The sequence below is a fragment of the Caretta caretta genome, chromosome 1 (genome assembly GCF_965140235.1).
Source record: "Caretta caretta isolate rCarCar2 chromosome 1, rCarCar1.hap1, whole genome shotgun sequence".
In the NCBI taxonomy this organism is placed as follows: domain Eukaryota; kingdom Metazoa; phylum Chordata; order Testudines; family Cheloniidae; genus Caretta; species Caretta caretta.
The window spans coordinates 143,827,972-143,850,882 of record NC_134206.1 but is presented as its reverse complement, the minus strand read 5'-3'; the positions used below and the strand labels follow the sequence as shown (position 1 = coordinate 143,850,882).

Genomic DNA, 22,911 nt, shown 5'->3' with positions numbered 1-22,911 from the left:
AGTGGTGCTGTAACTCTGCAGTGTACATATCTTGAGAGTCTTGTATAATAAAACTGTCTACTATTCCCTAAACTGGAAATAAAAGGGGCAGCTTTTCAGGCACTGGCTTCCATTTTTGTAACCACAATTCTCTGGGGATACAACTTACGTCAGTAGTGTCAGGAACCATGGAACTGAGTTTCCTCAACAAAGCCTGGGGCTAGCCAGTTTAGCCTTTAGGCAGGTTAATGAGCCCAGCTGGGCTTCAGCAAAACTGCCAGATTGTCTGGCCTGCTTGATTGGCTAAAAGGAGCCTACAGGTCTGGATTTAAGCTCAGCAGCACCAATACCAATGTGTTTTCAGCTGTTCAGTGCTTATGTCTACAGCTGTGAGTGGGCCTGGCCTCATTTTAGTATGTCCTAGCCAGCCCTCCCTCCCTCCTTGCTTCTGGCTCTGGTCACTGCATTTGACTCTTGGCTTGATTCCTATTTCTTGACTGGTTGCAGAGTAACAGCCGTGTTAGTCTGTCTTTGCAAAAAGAAAAGGAGTACTTGTGGCACCTTAGAGACTAACCAGTTTATTTGAGCATGAGCTTTCGTGAGCTACAGCTCACTTTATCGGATGTCTCTAACCCCTAGGTCAGAGCACCCACACCCTGGCCTTGACAAGTAGAGCCCCAATCCTGCTAATTATTATGAATGACTAGATGCTTTGCTTGTCCTAAATACTTTGCTAGATTGGGGCATTAAACTGTTAAGTATCTGATTATTTTCACAAATCACCTAGTGTGAGTACAAATAATGGGTAAAAAATGGTTGAAAACCAGCCTCCAAGTGCAAACAAGGCTTCTGATATTTTTTTTGCCCATATTTTTGTGCACAACTGATGTGCCTTTGGCTCCAATGAGATACTTAAATCAATGGGAATTGTCAGAGCTCAGCATCTCTCAGACACAGGTCCTTAGTAGTTTCAATAACTTATTTGAAATGTGTACAGCAGCTTAAGGGTGGGATCCATTAGGGGACTTAGGCAGTACACCGCTGTGTGTCAGGTGCGCCTAGAGAATCACAGGAACAAAACTGTGATCTACAAAGCCTGAAGAAAAGGAGTACTTGTGGCACCTTAGAGACTAACCCATTTATTTGAGCATGAGCTTTCGTGAGCTACAGCTCACTTCATCGGATGCATACCGTGGAAACTGCAGCAGACGTTATATACACACAGAGATCATGAAACAATACCTCCTCCCACCCCACTGTCCTGCTGGTAATAGCTTATCTAAAGTGATCATCAAGTTGGGCCATTTCCAGCACAAATCCAGGTTTTCTCACCCTCCACACAAACTCACTCTCCTGCTGGTAATAGCCCATCCAAAGTGACCACTCTCTTCACAATGTGTATGATAATCAAGGTGGGCCATTTCCTGCACAAATCCAGGTTCTCTCACTCCCTCACCCCCCTCCAAAAACCACACACACAAACTCACTCTCCTGCTGGTAATAGCTTATCCAAAGTGACCACTCTCCCTACAATGTGCATGATAATCAAGGTGGGCCATTTCCAGCACAAATCCAGGTTTTCTCACCCCCCACCCCCATACACACACAAACTCACTCTCCTGCTGGTAATAGCTCATCCAAAGTGACCACTCCCCCTACAATGTGCATGGTAATCAAGGTGGGCCATGTCCAGCACAAATCCAGGCTTTCTCACCCCTCCCCCCCTTTTCCCGGGGACACACACACACACACACACAAACTCACTCTCCTGCTGGCAACAGCTCATCCAAACTGACCACTCTCCAAGTTTAAATCCAAGTTTAACCAGAACGTCTGGGGGCGGGGGGGTAGGAAAAAACAAGGCCTGAGTTAGGCTCCTGTACAGTACAATGAATGGGGAGACATAGGTGCCTCAGAATGCGGTCCACAAAAGCCAGCATACTAGGTGGGGAGCCATAGGTGATTCAGGGCTGGAACACCCATGGAAAAAAATTAGTGGGTGCTTAGCATCCACTGGCAGCCATTCCCTCCTGCCTGCAGGTGGCCCCACCGATCAACTTCTCCCCCTCCCTCCCAGTGCCTCCGACCCACAACAATCAGCTGTTTCGCGGTTGTGCAGGAGGCTCTTGGAGGAAGGGGGAGAAGTGGGGATGGGGCGTGCTCAGGGGAGGGGGCAGAACTGGGCAGGAAGGGGTGGGGACTTGGGAGAAAGTGTGAGGTGGGGCGGGGCCTGAGGTGGCCTGAGGGCAGGAACAGGTGGGGGCAGAGGCCTGGGGTTGAGCACCCCCTGGACCCAGCGGAAGCCAGTACCTATGCGGGGAGCGGCCTAAGATAGCCAATGGAAGATGCTGAGAGGCTAAGCCCTGCCCCATCTTGGAGATAGGCACTCACTGGGCTGCAGAGAGGCACCTAGTTCTGCTTAGCAATCCATGAACGGAACCCACCACATGAAGGCAGGCTGCTTAGGTGTTTTTGTGGGAAAGAGTTAGGCAGCTGTCTTGCTTCACACAGAATGACCAAACATGGCTCCCACCTTGTAACTTTTAGCCCACTGGTTACAACACTTGCCTGGGATGTGAGAGACCAGGTTAAATTCTCTGCTATCTGGTAGAGGGAGAGAAAAGATTTGAACAGGGCTCTTCCACCTCATAGGTAGGTGTGCTAACCACTGAGCTACAGGATATTCTGATGTAGAGCTCCCTCAGTCTCTCCTGTTGAAGCTGTTCCACTGTGCCTAAATTGTTAACTAGCCATTGGGCTAGAGAAAGAGGGACTGACTCTGTAGTTGCCTGATGATTCAGGTAATCGCTTGGGTGGTGGGAGATCTTGGGTCCAGTCCCCCTATTTCACTCTGTCATTATTTATTCACAGTAGAACAGCTTAAACGGGAGACACTGAGGGCAACCCACATCAGCATTTCCCATAGCCCAGTCATAAGAGCACTCACCTGTGGTGGGGAACCTATGTTCAAACACTTTCTCCCCGGATTGCCTGAGAGGCGGGGGAGGGGAATTGAACCTGGGTCTCCCACTTCCTGAGTGCTCTAACCACTGGATTAAAAATATAAAGTAGGTACTACCATCTCCTTCTCTGAGTAGACCCTGAATGGAACCCAATCCAGTAGGCAAACTCAGAGACTGCGCATGATATAGGTGGTCAAACGCCTGTCTTCTCCTGGTTTGTGATTTGCTCTGGGTCTTAATAAGCAGAAGATAAGTGTTTGGACATCTAGAGGAAGGAGGCAGTGTGGATGCTCAGAGGCAGAAACTTAGGCACTGAGAAAGCTTTTATCCTGACAACTTAGGCTATGTGTTTAGGCACGTACAGGGTTCGGGGAAGTTGTATGGCTAGCAGGGGAGCCAAAACTGGGTGCCGAAGTTTTGGGCTATTTCTCAACAGGAAGGTTTGACCAGCTTGAAGAAAACACAATTTACAGAGAACCCAGGATAGACGGAAGCTAATAATTGATTCAAAACACTTATGGACGTGCAGCCATGCACAGGCACACACAGAATCTGCACGAACCAGTCAGGATTTCTGGCTCGCTCCCCACCTCTCGTTTGTCATGAGGGGCATATGTTTTCACACCTGGCACCCACCTCTGTACAGCTACATTGTACTCATGACTGGAGGATAGATCCATCGATGGCCATTAGCCAAAAGGTGGCTAGAGCCGTAACCCTTCGCTCTGGGCATCCCTAAACTTCCAACTGCTGGAAGGGGGGAGTGGACAACAGCAGACGGATGGCTTGATAACTGCCCTTGTTCTGTTCATGCCCTCTGAAGCACCAGCGGCTGCTAGACACCATACTAGGCTAGATGGACCATTGGTCTGACTCAGTATGGGCCGTCTTCCTTTGTTGCTCGCCCCCGATGAGCTGGTTTTTAAGTGCGTGCTGAGGAACGGAGGGAGGGGAACAAACAAAAGAGCAGGAAGGAGGAGGCTGCAGGGCTCACTGGGGGCAGGCTCCCTTTGTCGCGAGCCGGGTTAACAAGGACACCAAGGCAGCGTAGGGCGAGCTGGGGGGAGGACGCAGGTGCCAGCCTGGGCAGAGCCTTCCAGGCACAGGAGCGGAGCCTGAGGGGCACGCGCCGGGGAACCGGCGGCCAGCGCCCGCCCGCGCGCGACGCCGCCAGCAACGGGGGACCCGAGGCCAGGGCACAGCGCGGGGCGGGGCGGGGCGGGGCGGGGCGGAAGGAACCACCTCGGCACCCCGGAGCGGGAGGGGGGCAGACGGGAGGAACCATAAACAGACAAAAGGATTCGGCGGCTCTCTGCGCCGGGGGCGCTGCGGCGCGTCTATGGTGCTGGAGGACTGAGGGCTCGCCCCGGAGCGGCGGTTGTTGGCGCTCGGCGGCAGGATGCTGGCCCGCGGGTGAGGGCCCGGAGCCGGGCCGGGGCCGGGGCCGGGGGGAGGACGAGCTGCTCCAGGGCCACAGGCCGCTCCGCCCCGCCCCGGGGCTCGGCAGGGGGCCGAGCGCGGCCTGTCCTGGGCGCCCGGGGCCGGGCAGCGGAGCCCCCCGGGGAGCGGCCGCCGCTCTCTGGCCCCTGGGTGCCCGTAGGGAGCCCCCGGGCTGCCGCTCTGTTGCGCGGGGGGCACCCGCGGCCCGTTGGCGGCGCTGGCGCCGGAGGCCCCCGGAGCCCGAGGGCCGGAGCCGGGTAACGGGGCTGCAGAGGGAGCCGCCTCAGCCGGCGCTCGGGCACAGTTCGGGGGCGCTCCTGCGCCCGCCTGGTTGTGTTGTGCCGCGTCCCTGTGTGGGGGGCGGTCCCTGGTCTCCGGTCCCCAGGCCACGCTGCTTCATGTGAAAAAATCAAAAAGTAAATTTTATTCCCCCCCCCTCCCCTCACTTGTAAATTCCGGATGCAACATTATCGTCGGCTCCGCTGACGTCTGTGCTGCACGGATCGGCTGTCAACATCCCAGCGATGCACTAGCGAGCTTTACTCTGTAGCTCTCGTGTAAAGGGGCACGACCCGGTTCAACTACACAGACCTGATTCTTGCACGGTGATTCGGCCGCGTTTTACAGATCGCTACACTGTGTACGAGGCAGTGAAGAATCGGGCTACATAGATATTAAACTAGCTGCTTTACAAATAATTCATTAAATAATTGAACTTGAAAAATGCATTTTTTTGCATTAATGCTAGTTGCTTTTTTATTATTATTTCACTCATCTTAGATCATGAAAATTGAAGAGTTGTACTGTCGTTTCCAGTATTTAACTTAATTTTGCAGTTCTGGACTATCATAAAGCTGTACTCCTTCAGTTGAAAAACACTGTAGAGGAATGTTTAAATCCAAGCAAGCTGTTTTACCTGAAATGCAAACAAACCAAACAGGCAGATTTTGAATCCTTTTCTAGTAATGCTTGGGGCTAAATTCTGCCCGAATTTGTACCCTGTTCAACTCTAGTGATGCCAATGGGCTGAGCCTGTACATAGCGTCAGTGAGGCCAGAATATGGTCTTAAATGTTATAACATTTTTTTCCTCCTAAAATACTTGCCATTGTACTTTAAAATCCTGTAGAAATGTGAACTGAGTTAAGCAACAGATCACCTGTGGGCTGTGCTGATAGAAGTGTCTGTTGGAGTCAGAGGCTGTTTCTGCAGTAGGGGATGTTAAAAGAAAGTTTCCACCATTACCACTGGGGCAATTCTTAGTGCAGATGAGATTTAGTGCAGTGGTCCCCAAACCTTTTATATCTCACCCCCCCCCTTACCCATGTCCATGCCCCCCTGGGACCCATGGTCAGGAGCTGGGGCCACGGTTGTGGCCAGCGGCTGAGGCTGGGGCTGGAGCTGCGGCCTGGCTGGAAGCCAGGGGCAACAACTGGGGTGGGTCTGGGGCTGGGAGCGGGGCCAGGTGTGGAACTAGGCCTGGCTGCGGTCGGGGGCCAGGGCTGGGAGTGGAGCCGCGGTCGAGGTGTGAGGCTGTGGGTGGGGCCATGGCCAGGACCGGGAGGGGAGCTGCAGCTGGGCCATGGTTGGGGCAGTGGCAGGGTGCAGAGCCGCAGCCAGGACCCAGAGCCGCAGGTGGGGTTGGGCTGGAGAAGAGCTGGGGGCAGAGTGGAGCTGGGTGGTGCTCCCTCCCTGCCTCCCATGGGGGCTGGCCCAGGCTCCTAACTTCAATTGATTTCAGTGTTGAGCATCCACCCTAATGTTAAGCAACTTGCAATCTGTGAGACTGTGACCTGAAATGACATAGCTTTTTCACTGGGAATATCAGTAAGCCTCCTTTGTTGTTTATTTTACTTTTCCAAATTAAAACTAGAGTATTATTGCAATACAACAAAACTTTTATTTCAGTGAATTTTACTTTTCCCTATTAATGTTACAGTAAATGATTTAAACCTGGGATTTGCAACCTTTGGCCCGTGGCCCGCCAGGGGTAAGCCCTGTAGCGGGCTTGGCCGGTTTGTTTACCTGCCACATCTGTAGGTTCAGCTGATCGCAGCTCCCACTGGCCACGGTTCGCCGCTCCAGGCCAATGCGGGCTGTGGGAAGCGGCAGCCAGCACATCTCTCGGCCCATGCTGGCTGCTGGTAAGTCCCCGGCCCGCCAGGGGATTTACCGTGGTGGGCCGTGTGCCAAGGGTTGCCGATCCCTGATTTAAACTCATGTTCACATCTGTAAAAATATTAGGTATGTCCAAGAATCCCAAAATGATTTAGAAGTGTTGCTATACCTGTTTTACAAATGGATAAATTGAGGCCCAGAGACATTAAGGCCCAGATCCACAAAGGTATGTAGGATCCTAATTTCCAACTGCAGTCTCTGCCAGCCAAGCCCCTTTAAGGTGCCTCAGATTGGGAACCTAAACTCATGAGGCACTTCTGAAAATCTTGGCTACTGTTTATGTGCTTCATTGGCAGCTTCTTCCAAACAATGTTATGAAAAATTCAACAGTTCTTTCTGTGGAGAAACAACATACATGATTTGGCTTTACTTTTTTTCCCCTTTCTCAAAATATTTTTACCATACAAGTAATGCAAACTTGGTCTCTTTTACTAATTCTCTGCAAATGTCAATTTGCCATTTAGCCAACTCCATCCATAATATGTTTAAACTATTGCATTGCTTTTGAAAAATAATTCTATGAAAATGATGAAATGAGTCTCTGAAGTAGTGTGTACGTTTCTCATTTGTTTTCACTGCAGTAATTTTGAATGATGCTGAATTCCTTTCATGTCTGCAGATGGTGTACTGTGAGGAAGGCTCCTTCTCTTCTGGCTAGGGCACTGACATCCATGACTAATGGTTTCCAGTCTCCTCCAGACATGTCTGAAGGTAATATAACTGGTTGAATTTTGGAAGATCATGTCATTAAAGGGTTTTATTCTTTCCTTTATACTGTTGAAAAGCACTGTCCTTATCAGTTACTAAGCTTAACTAGTTTAACGCTTTAATAATAAAATGTTAGGACAGTATATTACCACCTTAATCAAGCATAAAGCATAAGTAAAGTAGATAGAGCAGGATAATGTAATGATAATGTTTGCCTACCTATACCCCAGGACTAGGTGTTTCTGGCATCTGGTCCAATCTGGTATAAATCCTGCATTGCTCCACCTCCGTTTGTTAAACACACATTCTTTATACCTTGTCCTGTGACATTGCATGGGTACAAATTATTTAACCTACCTAATCTGCAAACATTCCATTCTAAATATGTTTTCTAATAGAGTTTTAGCAGAATAAATAAAAAAGTAACGGGTACCTCCTTAGCTATCTTTTATTTAACCATTGCTTTCATGTGTTCATTATTTCTTTCAACTGTTGTTTTATTGTTACTTATCTGTTTCTTATGGCTTTGGGGTTGCTGACTAGTTCTGTTCAGTCAGTATTTATCCTCCCCTAATCTGACTTGCTTGTATCTATCTAGAAAAATGATACATTGCCTGTTTCACTTTGCCCAGTTATCTACACAGACCAAGAATCCACTGTAGATAGGATGCAAACCAACTTTCTGATGTCTTTTCAACCTTTGAAAGCTATGTCAACAACACACAGAGAAAGCAGAAAAGTTCCCTTTTTACATATCTACTTCTCTAACATTAAATACAGTATTTTAATACAGTTCATTGTACTTTTCTTTCTAATACTCACATGCAGCTCCCATTAAGGAGAGACATGGATGTATTGTAAAGAGTATATCCCTTAGTGTAGTTCATATTATTTAAGACATGGTTTCTGAAAGCGTCTTTTATGTAAAATTCTTGCACATGTGTTGAACTAATGATAAAGCTGTGTGAATGCAGCATACGGGTTCAGGGTATCTGTGGTCCTTTTTTCCTGGAAAACCAGAAAGCTCATGTCTCTTTTTTGGGGAGGTACCTTTCCTTTTTCTCTGATGATGCCTTCTGGATGGAGAGTAACTGTAAGATGGGGACATATGGATCGTAGGGGAGGATGGGCAAGAAGAGTACAAAGTGAGGAATAGAACTGAAATATCCTCCAAAAAAGCTGTGAGTTTTTATACATAAGAAATTATACAGTATATGAAAATCCTTTAATCAGATCAGAACCATGGATTATGAAAATGTACGTCAGTATTATTTTATATTAAAATACTGTTTTTAATCAGACTTATAATAATAAAATATGAAACATGAAGCATTAATGTTTTAATTTTAATACTAAAGTAAATGCAAATAATAATTACGATTAGGCAGCCCAAAAAGGAATTTAAAAAGCAACTAGCAAAAAGACACAAAAACTAACAGCAATTTTTTTTACGTACATCGGAATCAGGAAGCCTGCCAAACAATCAGTGGGGCCACTGGATGATTGAGGTGCTGAAGGAGCACTCAAGTAATACAAGGCCATTGTGGAGAAGCTAAAGACTTCTTTGCATCCGTCTTCACTGCAAAGAATATGAGGGAGATTACCAAATCCCAGCCATTCTTTTTAGATGATTTATCTGAGCAACTGTCATAGATTGAAGTGTCAGTAGAGGAGGTTTAGGAGAAAATTGATAAATTAAACTGTAATAAGTCACCAGGACCAGATGCTATTCACCTAAGTTCTGAAGGAACTGAAATATGAAACTGTAGAGCTACTAATTGTGCAATGTAACCTATCTGTTAACTCAGCCTCTGTACCAGACAACTGGAGGATAGCTAATGTAATGCTCATTTAAAAAAAAAAGGCTCAAGAGGCAATCCTGGCAATTACAGGCCAGTAAGCCTAACTTCAGTGCCAGGAAAATTGGTTGAAACAGTAGTAAAGAACACAATTATCAGACACATAGATGAACATGATAAGTTGGCGAAGAGTCAACACAGTTTTTGTAAAGGGAAGTCATGCCTCCCCAGTCTATTAGAATTCTTTGAGCATGACAACAAGCATGTAGACAAAGGTGATCTGTGGATATAGTGTACTTGGACTTTTAGAAAGCCTTTGATAAGGTCCCTCACCAGAGGCTCTTAAGCAAACTAGGCAGTCATGGGATAAGAGGTAAAGTCCTCTCATGGCTCAGTAACTGGTTAAAAGATAGGAAACAAAGGTTAGGAATAAATGGTCAGTTTTCATGGTAGAGAGAGGTAAATGATTTTTACTGAAATATGTTCAACATATTCCTAAATGATCTGGAAAAAGGGGTAAACAGTGAGGTGGAAAAGTTTGCAGACAATACAAAATTACTCAAGATAGTTAAGTCCAAAGCTGACTGTGAAGAGTTAAAAAGGGATCTCACAAAGCTGGGTGAGTGGGCATATGTGTGATTCAAAAGCTTGTCTCTCTCACCAACAGAAGTGGTCCAATAAATGATATTACCTCACCCACCTTGGGCAAAAAAATGGCAGATGAAATTCAATGTTGATAAATCCAAAGTAACGCACACTGGAAAACATAATTCCAACTATACATATAAAAACAGAGAAGATTAAGGTTGGAAGATACCTCAGGAGGTCATCTAGTTCAACCCCCTGCTCAAAGCAGGACCAATCCCAACTAAATCATCCCAGCCAGGGCTTTGTCAAGCTGGGCCTTAAAAACCTCTAAGGATGGAGATTCCACCTAGGTAACCCATTCCAGTGCTTTACCACCCTCCTAGTGAAATAGTTTTTCCTGATATCCAACCTAGACCTCCCCCACTGTAACTTGAGACCATTGCTCCTTGTTCTGTCATCTGCCACCACTGAGAACAGCCGAGCTCTATCCTCTTTGGAACCCCCCTTCAGGTTGTTAAAGGCTGCTATCAAATCCCCCCTCACTCTTCCTTTCCGCAGACTAAATAAGCCCAGTTCCCTCAGCCTCTCCTCATAAGTCATGTGCCCCAGCCCTCTAATAATTTCCGTTGCCCTCTGCTGGACTCTCTCCAATTTGTCCATATCATTTCTGTAGTGGGGGGCCCAAAACTGGACGCAATACACTAGATGTGGCCTCACCAGTGCCGAATAGAGGGGAATAATCACTTCCCTCGATCTGCTGGCAATGCTCCTACTAATGCAGCCCAATATGCCGTTGGCCTTCTTGGCAAGAAGGGCATGCTGTTGACTCATATCTAGCTTCTCATCCACTGTAATCCCCAGGTCCTTTTCTTCAGAACTGTCGCTTAGCCAGGCAGTCTCCAGCCTGTAGCAGTGCATGGGATTCTTCCATCCAAAGTGCAGGACTCTGCACTTGTCCTTGTTGAACCTCATCAGATTTCTTTTGGCCCAATCCTCCAATTTGTCTAGGAGTCTTAATTAGCTGTTTGACTCCAAGATCTTTTGCTTGAGTGCTTTGTGGCTAGTTCTCTGAAAGGATCTGCTCAATGTGCAGCAGCCGTCAAAAAAGCTAACAATATTAGGAACTGTTAGGAAAGAGAGAGGTGATAAGAAAATATCATAATGCCACTATATAAATCAATGGGATGCCCACACCTTGAACACTGTGTGCAATTCTGGTTGCTCCATCTAAAAAAGACACGTTAGAATTGGGAAAAATACAGAGCAAAAATGATTAAGGATTAAGCTTCCATATGAAGAGAGATTAAAAAGACTGGGTCTGTTCAGTTTAGAAAAGAGACAACTAAAGGGGGATATGATGGAGATCTATAAAATCATGAATGGTGTGGAGAAAGTGAATAAGGAAGTGTTATTACCCCTTCACATAACGAGAATCCAGGGTCACCCAATGAAATCAATAGCAGTTTTAAAATAAACAAAAGGAAATATGTCTTCACACAATGCACAGTCAACCCATTGAATTTATTTCTAGTGGATATGGTGAAGGCCAAAAGTATAACTGGATTAAAAAAAGAATTAGATACGCTCAAGGAGGATAGATCCATCAGTGGTTATTAGCCAAGATGGTTAGGGACACAACCCCATGCTCTGGTGTCCGTAAACTTCTGATTGCCAGAAGCTGGGAGTGGACAACAGGGGATGGATCACTTGATACATTGCCCAGTTCCCTTCATGCCCTCTGAAGCATCTGGCATTGGTCATTGTTGGAAGAGACAGGGTACTGGGCCAGGTGGATCATTGGTCTGACCCAGTATGGCCATTCTTATTTTTTAACATGTACATTAAAATAGAACAAAGAGCCTGAAATGAGACACAAATAATTCCTCTGAGATTCTGCTCGTGTCTGATACTATCTAATCCTTCAGTCATTCTTTAAATAGAAACTCTCATTTGTACTAATGACTCCGTTATTTATTGTGAGTTACTGAATGTTGGAGATTTGTGTTAGTAAATGAGCAAACATAATTGAGGGGTGGGGAGGAGGGAAAGAAAAGCAAGGATACTGCATGTTGTATTTAATGCAAATTGTACTTTGTTCATTTATTGTGATTATAATTTTAGATTTAGCTATAACAGTACCAGCTAGTAATACAGTACATTTTTGTAAAAGCTTCTAGGGGCACTCTGTTATTGTTGGTTTACTGAAAAATGGGGAGCAATTGATGGTTTGTATATTATAACACTTACTGCTTAGTGAAGTTCTACTCTCAACCTGTAACTTTATTTGCTTGTAAAAACACCATGCAGACTTCTGTTGCTACCTCTAAATAACTTGTCCTTCTTTCATTCCCATTCGCTATATTAATCTATTTTTCCATGCTGTTTCCTAAGTGCTGAATGCTCACCCCAACTTGTTTTTCCCATACCACTGACCTCCATTCAAATCCCTTCTGTTTAAAAAAAAAACAAAAAAACAAAACTCATTTCTTCTTTATCCTCACAAGAGGTGAACCAAACAACACAGTAAAGATCATCCTTCCCCCCCCTCCAAAAAATACTCCATGTTATTCCTTCCTCTGACCTCCCTATTGCATCCTTTCTTCCTCATTTACATCTGTTGAGGCCTTGATCCTTGGGGCTGCTCACATGTGTCAAGTTAAGCATGTGCATAGATGTTTGCAGGATCAAGGCCATAGATTGTAAGCTCTTCTGGGCAGGAAGGGACTATTGTCATTATTGGTGCTTAACAAAAATTAATATTGACAGTGTTTGCCAGCAGCAGGTTTTCTTGTTAGCAAATGACTGATAAATTAATTTGAAATGTATGGTGGCAGCAAGTATTGTACACCAGCTTTTAGTAGAGACATAAACTGTATAGCTGTATATTTTTGACTGTATGTGAAGGAATGGATTAACCTAGCTGAGTCTGACATATAGATATATTAACTGCAGACCATGTAACTGAATGAAGACAAGTTGCTTACATTTAGATACTAATGTGCATGTGCAAAGTGGAATTTGAAGGGGAAAAATAACCAGACAACCCGTGATTAGAAGTATACTCTTTCCCTTGTTTTATGGTGGTACTGATTATCTAACTTGTTTTTTCCACTCCACAGGACACTTACCCATTCATGTGAATAATGGTGTGTGGTGGTAATCAGCATGCATTTTAATATTTACAGAACCGCTTCAAGCCTATCTTGCTACTCTCTAACTTTACTTGAGGATTCATGAAAAACAAAAACTAACATTTTTCTCTGTCAACTTTCACAAGTCATCCCTGTGGTCATCAAAACTGTTAACTGTGATATGTGAATGGGTCTAGTTTTATTGGTAGAAATATTGTCACAAGACATATATACAATGTGCTGATTGATATAAGGGCATGATAACTTGCATTTTTAAAAAATCTGTGGGTAATAAAACCATTTATATTTTAAGACACAAATCCTGCAGTTCTTATACATGTAAATCTCTCAATAACATAAATAAGAATTTTGCCTAAGTAGGGATTGCGGGATTTGGCCCAAAAAGAAGTATGCTCAAGAAAGCCCCTGGAATAAGATTTTTCCAACTTAGGTGCCTGAAGTCACGCTCCAATATCTGTATTTAAGAATGTAAGCAGCCTGACTTTTGAAAAGTTTTGAGTGCCCACATCCTCCAATGAAATCAATAGGAATTGTAACTGATTAATACTCTTGAAAATTCAGGTTATTTATTTAGGTCCCTGAATATGGGTTTAGCAGCCTAACTTTAGCGACTCAAGTTTGAAAATCTTTGACTTGGTATTTGAAGCAATGTTGATCATTTAAAGATGATCAGTTCTTGTCTGCTTTTGTTTAAAGACCCAAGCCAACATTTTCAAAGTTGACCACCTAAAGTTAGACTCCTAAAGCCTCATTTAGACATCTAAATAAAAACTTTGATTTTTCAGATGTGCTGAGTACCTGTAACTCTCACGGAAACCAATAACAAGGTCTGCTTAAAAACTGATTGTGCAATATGGCGCTTTTTTGGAGAATACTGAAACTCACTTGAAACTAATGGCAAGCTTACTCTCACTCTTAATGGAAATTAGATTTCAGTGCCTCCAGTAAATCATGTTAACAGCCTCATCCTCTGATTACCTTCACATTCTCTAGGGCAGTGTTTGTCAACCTTTTTGATTCCAGGGACCGGCTTGCTGCCTTCCTAAACTTCCTGACCTTGTCTACACTACAGGTTACTTCAGTATAATTTACGGTGTTCAGGGGTGTGAATAATCCACACCCCTGAGCTATGTAAGTTATACCGAACTAAGCACCGATGTAGACAGCACTATGTCGGTGGGAGAGTTCTCTGTGCTGATAGCAAACTATTTTCAGTGCTCTGGTCTCCAAAGATCCCATTTCTTGTGCATTGTGTAAAAATCTCTACATGCACTGAAACACTGGGGTTTGTTTTCCTAGATGCCGGCTGTCTCTGAGGCTACTTTAAATTTCCATCTGTTCAAATTGGAAGAAATCTGGATCTTGATACCATCCCTTGTAGAGCCACCTCAGCTTTCACTTTCATTGCTGTTTACAATATTCTCTCTTGACCTGAGAACTCATAGTATTTTTATTTATACTAAACAGCTTTAGTGATTTTTGTTTTTTAAAAGTTAGAAAACCTTCTGTGGTTTGAGTGAATACTGTTACAGTGGAGCTGTAATGAAGAGTTGGAAACTGATGTAGGATTACTTTATTAGTATGCTATAGCAGGGATGCTCAAACTTTTGTATAGTATGGGCCATGTGGTCATATGGATTGACTCACAGGAACCTCCCCTTCCATTCGTGATCTCATAACATTTATGTCACAAATAAAGCAATTGCTTTCATGGATGGTTTACTAATATTTTATACTGCTAAGAGATTAGAGTGTATAATATAACAAAATAGTAAATCAAGTATGGAAGTTTAGGGAGCGTTATCTCTAATTACTTGAAAGCCTGTTAAATGAAGAAGGGAGTAGATAGGCTACTCTATCTTTTCTTACTTTTCTCACTATAGACTTTTCTCACTAAGCAAATTCTGAAATACTATTTGGTTTTAAATCTGTAAATTATAATGGATTTGGTTTGCTCAAATTTTGATAATATTCATTATGCATATTTTCCTTTTACATTTTGTGTAATCAAAGTGAAAGTACTAAGCTGTCTACCCTACAAACGCTTGTGCATTTTAAATCTGTAAATAGTTGCACAAAAGTGATTGGGACTACTTGCACATGTAAATCTTTGCAAGATTGGGGATTAAGTCATTAATAGTTTATTGCCTCACTCTCTTTACAATTAGAAATGGCTACAACTTTCTCTTCAAATCAAGATACAGAAATTCTGGGTGAAAACATTTATTTTTCTTTCAGTTTGGACAATAGTACAGAAATGAGGCCTTTTGTAGATGCTGTGATGGTGTTCATTCTAATGCTGCTTTACTCTAATGGATATTAGGGCAAGTTCACTGCTGGCTCCAGGAGTGGAATTTAATTGACTTCAGTGGAGTAGCTCTTATATAAATAGGTCACTGATGAGGCTTAATTTAATTTAGTTAATTTTTAAGCATTTCTTTTGATTAAGGTTTATTGGTGTAAAATTAGTCATGGAATTGGCCTTAATCCAAAATCTACTTTTGATAATTGTTAATACAAATAGCCTTGAGTGTTCAGTCTGGAATGTGCAAAGCAAGATGATGTGTAATGATTTTAATTTGCCTTGTATAAAAAATGTGAAGGATCAGCTGCTGTGCTATCAGTGGCTGAATCTGTCTTGCTTGTGTTCTTTATATAACTGTTCCCTGATGTGTCCGTAATTCTGTCTTCATAATTTAAAATCCTCTCTCTCTTCCTTCATAAGGAAAATCTTCAAAAATCTTCATAAGGAGGCAAGGTTGCCCTGCTTGTGTAAACTGCTTCATGTCATTAACTGTCTGAAATTTATGAACTGTTGCTGCATGAGTTCAGGCACTGAAGACACCGTGCATATACCAAACTAAAACTCAAAGAGTAACCTAGATTTGAGAAGACCTAGCATCAACTTGGCAGTTCCAAATGAGAAAAGAACAGAACCATTAATCTGCCTCTTCACCCCAAATTTAAAGAAATCTCACATTCTCCCACAGATGCTAGAGCTTTTTCAGTGGTGCAGGCAATGGTAGAAGTACTATTGACTGCCTGTGTGTAAGCCCAGCTGAGAGCTGCGTTTCTGCATCAAGGGAGATGAGTCCCTGCTTGCGAAAGCAAGTATGCTGACATTGCATGTCTTTGTTTGGAAATTATTGATTAAAAAGAGAAATCTTCCTTTTTTCCTCAGCTGCACTGTTCCCTTTTGGGTTTGTCTTGCCTCTTGTCAGTCTGTGAATTAGCCAGGATTTGTTTGTGTTTAGGTTGAAATGGCCCCATATTCTAATTCCCCAGGTTGATAATTGATCTGCCACATTTTTTCAGTTATTTAAGGCGCTAACAACTTTTGCATTTGCATTAGTAAATTTTCTGAAGGCATTTTCTGTTGGTCCTTGCTGTACACAACTGATTACAGAATATGTTACTAAAATAGAAAGAATCCAGATTAATTACATTATTAAACTGTGGAGAGTCTAGTTAACTCATCTCAAGATCATGATATACCTACTAAAACCAGCAGTGAATTTGGCCAACAATTTCTGGTTTTCTAGCCACTGTTTGCATGACTTTGCTTGATCTTCCTATTCTTGGGATGAAGATTGTACCTTTTAGCATCAGGCAACTTCACATTTGTCACTTGACTGATTTGCTTTGATTTTGTTTCAGTGCGAAGCAGATTGAGGGCTATAGTGGGAGCTTCTACCAACTGGAGGTACAGTGTACATGAATGTATTTTTCTTTCATTTCTGATACCCTTGAGAGAGCTCACTTTCACAGCAATGGAGGTTAACAGCATTGTACAGCTAACTTGTGGGGAAAACACCTGGCTAAGGCTGGAAGAAACAATGAAAACTGAAGGCTTCTGAATTCTAAATTAGTGGCTAAAGTTTGAGGTGGCAGCTTGTGTAGACATACCTGAGTTAGCTTTGGAACCAGAACAGTGAAGCTACAGCAGTGCATGCTTAAGTGCTGGCTTGCTTTGTAAATAATTACCCAGGGTTCTGGGCAGGCTTGTACTGCCCACTTTGAAGCACGTGCCATCTCATCTTCACTGCTCTGGTACCATACTAGCCAGATTAAGCTAGCTAAGGTATGGTTACATGAGCTGCAATTATACCTATTGATTGCAGTGTAGATATACCCTAAGTTTGTTGTAATAAAATTTTGGTTCATGAATCTCTTGTGGAAATCAGTGCCATTTTACATTACAAGATCAGTTTTATACAGCTATCTTGCTTGTACGTGTAGGGTTTATAGTATTTTTGAGATTAGGAACACACTCTTCTTACCCAGTGAACTGCAAAAATTGAGAGACTGTTTACATCAACTCTATTGTGCTGTTGTGTGTATAAAATTATTAAATATATTTACATAATCTAGATTACGGATATGATTCAACATGTCAAAGTCAATAGAAACACACTGAATCATAGAATCATAGAATATCAGGGTTGGAAGGGACCTCAGGAGGTCATCTAGTCCAACCCTCCGCTCAAAGCAGGACCAATCCCCAATTTTTGCCCCAGATACCTAAATGGCCCCCTTAAAAAAATGTAAATGGCCCCCTCAAGGATTGCATTCACAACCCTGGGTTGAGCAGGCCAATGCTCAAACCACTGAGCTATCCCTCCCCCACATTGACTTCAATGGGAGTTGGATCGGGTCTTAAGATTCTTGTACGTCTAACTTTAGGGCTGCATGTACTGGACCACAGAACACATGCAAGATTCTCCTCTACTTAATGGCTGTTTGTATCAATTTTGCTGATGTGAAAAGTTTACAAATGGCTTTTATAATGAGTGATACAGGAGGTTGGACCATTTCGGAGGAAACCTATTATAATATTAGATGATAGTGCTTGATCAGATGTTTAGCTAATTCAGAGATACAAGATTTCCTTTCTGTGAATGTTTGTCACCTAGCAGTTGATACGTGGATGGAGTATTTGTATAATATTTTAAGAGTAGTACTTCAGAATTTAAAAATATTTGAGAAATATTATTTCCTTATAATATGGTATAGACAGCATAACCCCTAATATTTACATCTGTGTATATGGAATTGTGAATTTTTCTAAAACTTTTAGGGGTGAAAGCCTGGCTTCCTTGAAGGCAATAGGAGTTCTGCCATTGACTTCAAAAGAGACTTTAATATGTCTATTAAAAGTGCAATGTAGGAGTAAGGTGAAGAACAGAATATAATTGGATCTCATTGTTCAATTCCTACATATTTATGGACTGTTGAATTTGCACCTGTGACTATCAATTTCATTTAGATCGCTCCTTTAAAATTTTGCATCTTCCGTGAAACGTTTCACTGATAGTCCAACCCAGAGATAAATCCACAGAAACTAAAGAATAGAACATCTTCACTTAGCAATCTGGTGTATTCCATGTCTGTATAGCTGTCTAACGTAAACCCTTTGGGGTAGGAATTGTAACTTCTTATCTGCTCTGTGAACTCTGATAAGCACTAGAGCTGGTCAAAAAAATAAGTAACATTTCACAATATTTTTAAAGCAGTGAAAGTTTTTCATTTCACTCAAAATGTTCTGTGAAATTTTTGGTTTCTTTGATTAAAATGTTTAATCTTTTAATATTTTTGAAAACATTTCAAAATAGGTTTTGGTGAGGGAAAAAGCTCTCTCTCACTCCCCCCCCCCCTTTCCACTGGAAAACAGAGGTAGAGAAAGTCCAGTTGTTTGAAAAAGTGTGGGGTTTTGCATTTGAAAAGGCATTTTCAGTCCAAAAAAACCACCCCAAACTTTTGTTAGAAAGTTGGGACCAACTCTGCTATGCACAATGGTGCATAGTACTGTATTGTAACATGCACAAAGGATCATGCTGCACATGTGTGAGTGGTAAAGAATTGTGAGGAAAAAAAAAAAAGTTTAACGTGCCTGGTCCAAGGAACAGGTTAGTGTTTTAGAGACTATTTTTAGCATTATATGTGAACTCTCATAGGTTTAACAGATTTAATACCCATTTGTTATACAGATTTGGTATTGACTCTAGAAGAGTTATAAAATATATGCTTTCTAAAGTTAGGTTGCACTTTTAGGAGGAGGGAACTTCTGAGGCTCATGTAAGGAGTGATGTTTGGAGCAAGAGTTTTACTTGCCATCTGCATCTCTTCAGGGAAGTAAGGTGGGATGAGGTGTCTCCTTATTCCCCTGTACAGGCTATTTGCCTCATGGATGACAGCGTTGTGGGAAGAGCACCCTCTGCAGGAGCAGTGTGCCTTTTTCTGCATAGATGGATTGGGGAATGGGTAGATTTGGTGTTCACCTTCCATCAATGTGCTGGCCAGCACAGGTGAGCTGGTCTGGAGTGGAAAGTAAACTGCTGTTGGCGTAGCACATTGGCAGGTTACTTCTCTCCTGGAACAAAGTGCTGGCGGGGGGGTATGGAGAAGAACTGAGGAGGGAATAGCAACAGAGTCATAGTTCCCTCTCTGGTCTCCTTACTCGAGGCAGATTGTAAAGTGATAATCTGGACCTAGTAAATTTAACAGATTTGTTATGTTGGAAGAATTGGGCTATAGTAAATGTGAGCCATAAGAATCTGTACAAAAATCATTAGGTTAAATTATGTTTTCTTAAAATAAAGTATTTGAAATCAAGTTGTTCTTTAAAGCAGTGCAGGGTTTTTTATAACAGCTTTGCATCATTTAGGATTGGACATATATTTTTATTTAATTATTTAACTCTCTTGTACAAAGTATGCTATTCTATTACAGTTTCTTTGATAAAACCATCACATCCTGTTCATGGGTTTGCACATAGTTTGCACATAGTTTACTTGCTTTTAACATTTCTGATTGTGATGTGTTGTATGTCTCCTCTATTTCTCTCATGACATGTGATCCCTGGTATACTATATATATTTTTTCTGACTGCTGCTGTTTTTTAAAACAAACAAACAAACAAAAACCAACAACATTGATCTACAGCATGGCATATTTTGAGGAGAGCTGCATCCTGTATTCTGCTGTTGTTCTCAATTTCTTTTCTTCCCAGTGACCATGTGCAAGCAATGCATGAAAGAAAAGACCTACATATTCTATTGGCCAAACAGCAGGAAGACTTGCCACCTAGGAAGATGAATGATAGCTACATAGAGGTTATTTTACCTCTAGGAAGTCAACCTGAATTAAGAGAAAAATATTTGAATGTACATAACAGCGTGAGGTAACAAGGCAATCATTTTATGCATATGGAAAAATAAAAATTGCTTTTTTACTGTTAATGTAGTAGTTGAATTCTCTTTATTTATGTCCTAGATTTGGAAGAATTCTTGAAGATCTTGACAGCTTAGGAGGTATGTAACTATACCTACATTTAATGCAAATCTACTGTTACTGTATTAGAACAAGAGATAGCAAATGTCTGTTTGAAGATGTAGCTTCTGTATTGTTTGGAATGAATTACGTCAGAACAATATACAGTAAAAGCTTTGTTATCCAGCATGTTGGGGAAGTGGGGGGTTCTGGTAATTAAAAATCCTGGATAACTAAGAGGGAGGGAGTTTGGGTGCGGGAGGGGGCTGGAGCATGGGAGGGGTTGCGGGGTGTGGGCTCTCGGAGGGAGTTTGGGTGAGGGAGGGAGCTTGGGGCAGGGGCACGGGGGCTGCCGGATCTGGCCGGCGCTCACCACAGGCAGCTCCCCACAAGCGGCGACATGTCCCCGCTGCTCCAAGGTGTAGGCGCCCAGCTGCACCTCCGCCTAGGAGCAGCAGGGACATGTTGCCGCTTGCGGAGAACTGCCCGAGGTGGGCACTGGCTGGATCCGGCACCCCCCACCACTCCCGTGCCCCTGTCCTGAGCCTTCCCTCACCCAAACTGCCTCCCAGAGCCCACGCCCTGCACCCCCTCCTGCACTTCAAACCTCACAAGGCTGTTCCTCCACCTAGGAGCAGCAGGGACATCATGTCACCGCTTCTGGGAAGTCCCATGGGGCCATGTAGGGAGCCTGCCGACCCCGCACCGACCAGACTATAAACCGCACTTTCAATGAAGATCAGAAATGCCAGTTTATAAAGCTTTCTGGCTGATAAAGTGCTGGATAACACAGCTTTTACTGTATTACACCGATGTGTTCTGTCTGTGAGGATGTGCAACAACCTCCAGAAGAACAAAGAAGTGAAATCTAATACAGTTGGAAGAGAGGAAAATGTGATAAGGAGTAGCCAGAGGCAGAATAGCTCTGCTGCTTGCCTATGCCAAATTTAAAGAGTAGCATGCAGATAAATGTTCCTAAAAGAAGGTAAAGCCCTACTGGTTTGTTTTTGATAGGATGGGAAGCTATGATGAGAAATGCTCTTGGGAAAGAGCTATCAATTTTTTTTTTTCCTTAGTGTCAGGAGTTGTTGGAAGTCATCCCACGAGTTGCAAAGTTTAGCCTGGTGTCTTTGAAATAATTGGAGCCACTGATGGGAATACCAGAGGGCATGAGGATCAGGAAAGCATGGAATCACAGACTAAGGAGTGATCAGCCATGCCAACTGGAATAGGGACTTCTTATTGGATTTGGAGCTTGCCAAGCGATTGTGCAGCAGCCTCATCAGCAAAGAGCAGAGCCTTCAGACTACCATCAAATCTGGTCAGAGAGCAGTCATCGGTTTTGTGATGCTATCTGTCTCTGGCTGTGACCCCAAGTTGGGGCCTATTGTTGGCCCCCAGTATGCAGGCTGGTTTCACATTGACCCTGGCCTATTCAAATTGGTTCAGAAGGGCCTTGGAGTGGTGTGGCAAATCAAAGCCAGGGACACGTGTCAGGTCAGTTATAAGAGACCGGTTTCTGATGTCAGCTGCAGATCATTTTTCATGCCACTTCAACATCAGAGAAATCTAGGGAGGGCAAGTGGGTCCACAATGGGTTCCTTGACAGCAAACGCGCTCTTGGGTGGTCTTGGGTGTGTATAGTGGTAGTCTTGGGTTTGCTCTGGCCTTCTCAGCCGTTCTGTCTGTAGCAGCCTTATGATGTATGTGGGGAGCTGGTGTCCCTGAACTTTCTCTAGAGGCATTAGGTGGAGCTGGTATTGGTTGAATCTTCCCATTTATGATGCTCATGGTTGAGTATAGTTATGTGTCAGCCGACTTGAGGTGAGACAAATGGAGCCAGAGTGGGGCACAGTATTCTGCTGCAGAATAATAGAGGGCTAAACCAAATATCGGAGAGTTTTAGCATTTGCTCCTCATGAAGTACTGGCCAATTTGACTAGAAGGTTATAATGCGTCGTCACCATAGCAGTTTTCCTCAGGTGATTAAGATATATGAGCTACCTATCGAGGGTTACCCTGAGAGAGACTGGTGGCGTTTGTCTTTCAAACAATGTCCATTGGGAAAGATACTCAGTTTTTGGGCTGCTCTGGCATTGCAAAGATGGGAGCAGCAGGAAGATCTGAGATGATGAGAATTAAGAAGATGCTTTGTACCTTTTCTGTTAATACAAGAACAAGAGGATACCCAATAAAACTGAATTGCAACACATTTAAAATTGATAAAAGAAAATACTTTTTACACAATACATAATTTTTACACAATACATAATAAATCAGTGGAACTCACTGCCACTAGATGTCATTGAATACAAGAGCTTAATAGGATTAAATAAAGAATTAGACATTTATAGGAAGAAAATCTACAGTTACATCGGGCAGGAAATAAAATTAGAAGAGGGAGTCCTTCATGTTTCAAGGCATAAACTAACCACTAACTGCCTGGAATTAGGAAAAAAATTCTCCAAGAGGCAGGTAATGGAGGTCCCTTTTTATAGATGTTTTACATTTTCCACTGAAGTGTCCTGTCCCCAAGAGTGGCCAGTACCAGGACTGGATGGCTCACTGGTCTGACTTGATATGGCAGTTCCTGAGTTCTGGAGAGATTAATGAAAGAGCATAAGAAGTGTGTTTCTCAGTCGGATGCTTGAGTTATGGCGGACAGTATGCAGGGTGGAAAAGGAAGGAAGCAAGGTATAGAAATTCATATTAAACTCAATGTTTTTCTCTCTTAAAAACAGCAGGAGATAGGGTAGTTTTGTCTGAGGAGAAAGTTGAAAAGTGGGAAGAGGTAATGGGGTTTTCAGTAGCAATTGTCTAGTGTGGAGAAATTGGA

At 43.2% G+C, this 22,911-nt stretch overlaps 1 protein-coding gene across 3 annotated transcripts in view; it reads left to right on the top strand.

Moving 5' to 3' along the window:
• The first annotated feature begins 4,178 nt into the window (after positions 1–4,178).
• Positions 4,179–22,911, top strand: part of ACOT9 (acyl-CoA thioesterase 9) — a 36,750-nt gene continuing 18,017 nt past the window's right edge. The window contains exons 1-6 of one of the 3 annotated variants that reach the window (XM_048863055.2): positions 4,179–4,355; positions 7,179–7,270; positions 12,774–12,800; positions 16,464–16,509; positions 19,816–19,986; positions 20,079–20,116. In XM_048863055.2, the coding sequence (XP_048719012.1) occupies positions 4,342–4,355; positions 7,179–7,270; positions 12,774–12,800; positions 16,464–16,509; positions 19,816–19,986; positions 20,079–20,116 (388 nt within the window). In that variant the 5' untranslated portion in view covers positions 4,179–4,341. The remainder of the gene's footprint in view (positions 4,356–7,178; positions 7,271–12,773; positions 12,801–16,463; positions 16,510–19,815; positions 19,987–20,078; positions 20,117–22,911) is intronic. The other 2 variants (XM_048863062.2, XM_048863073.2) reach the window with 2 other exon arrangements.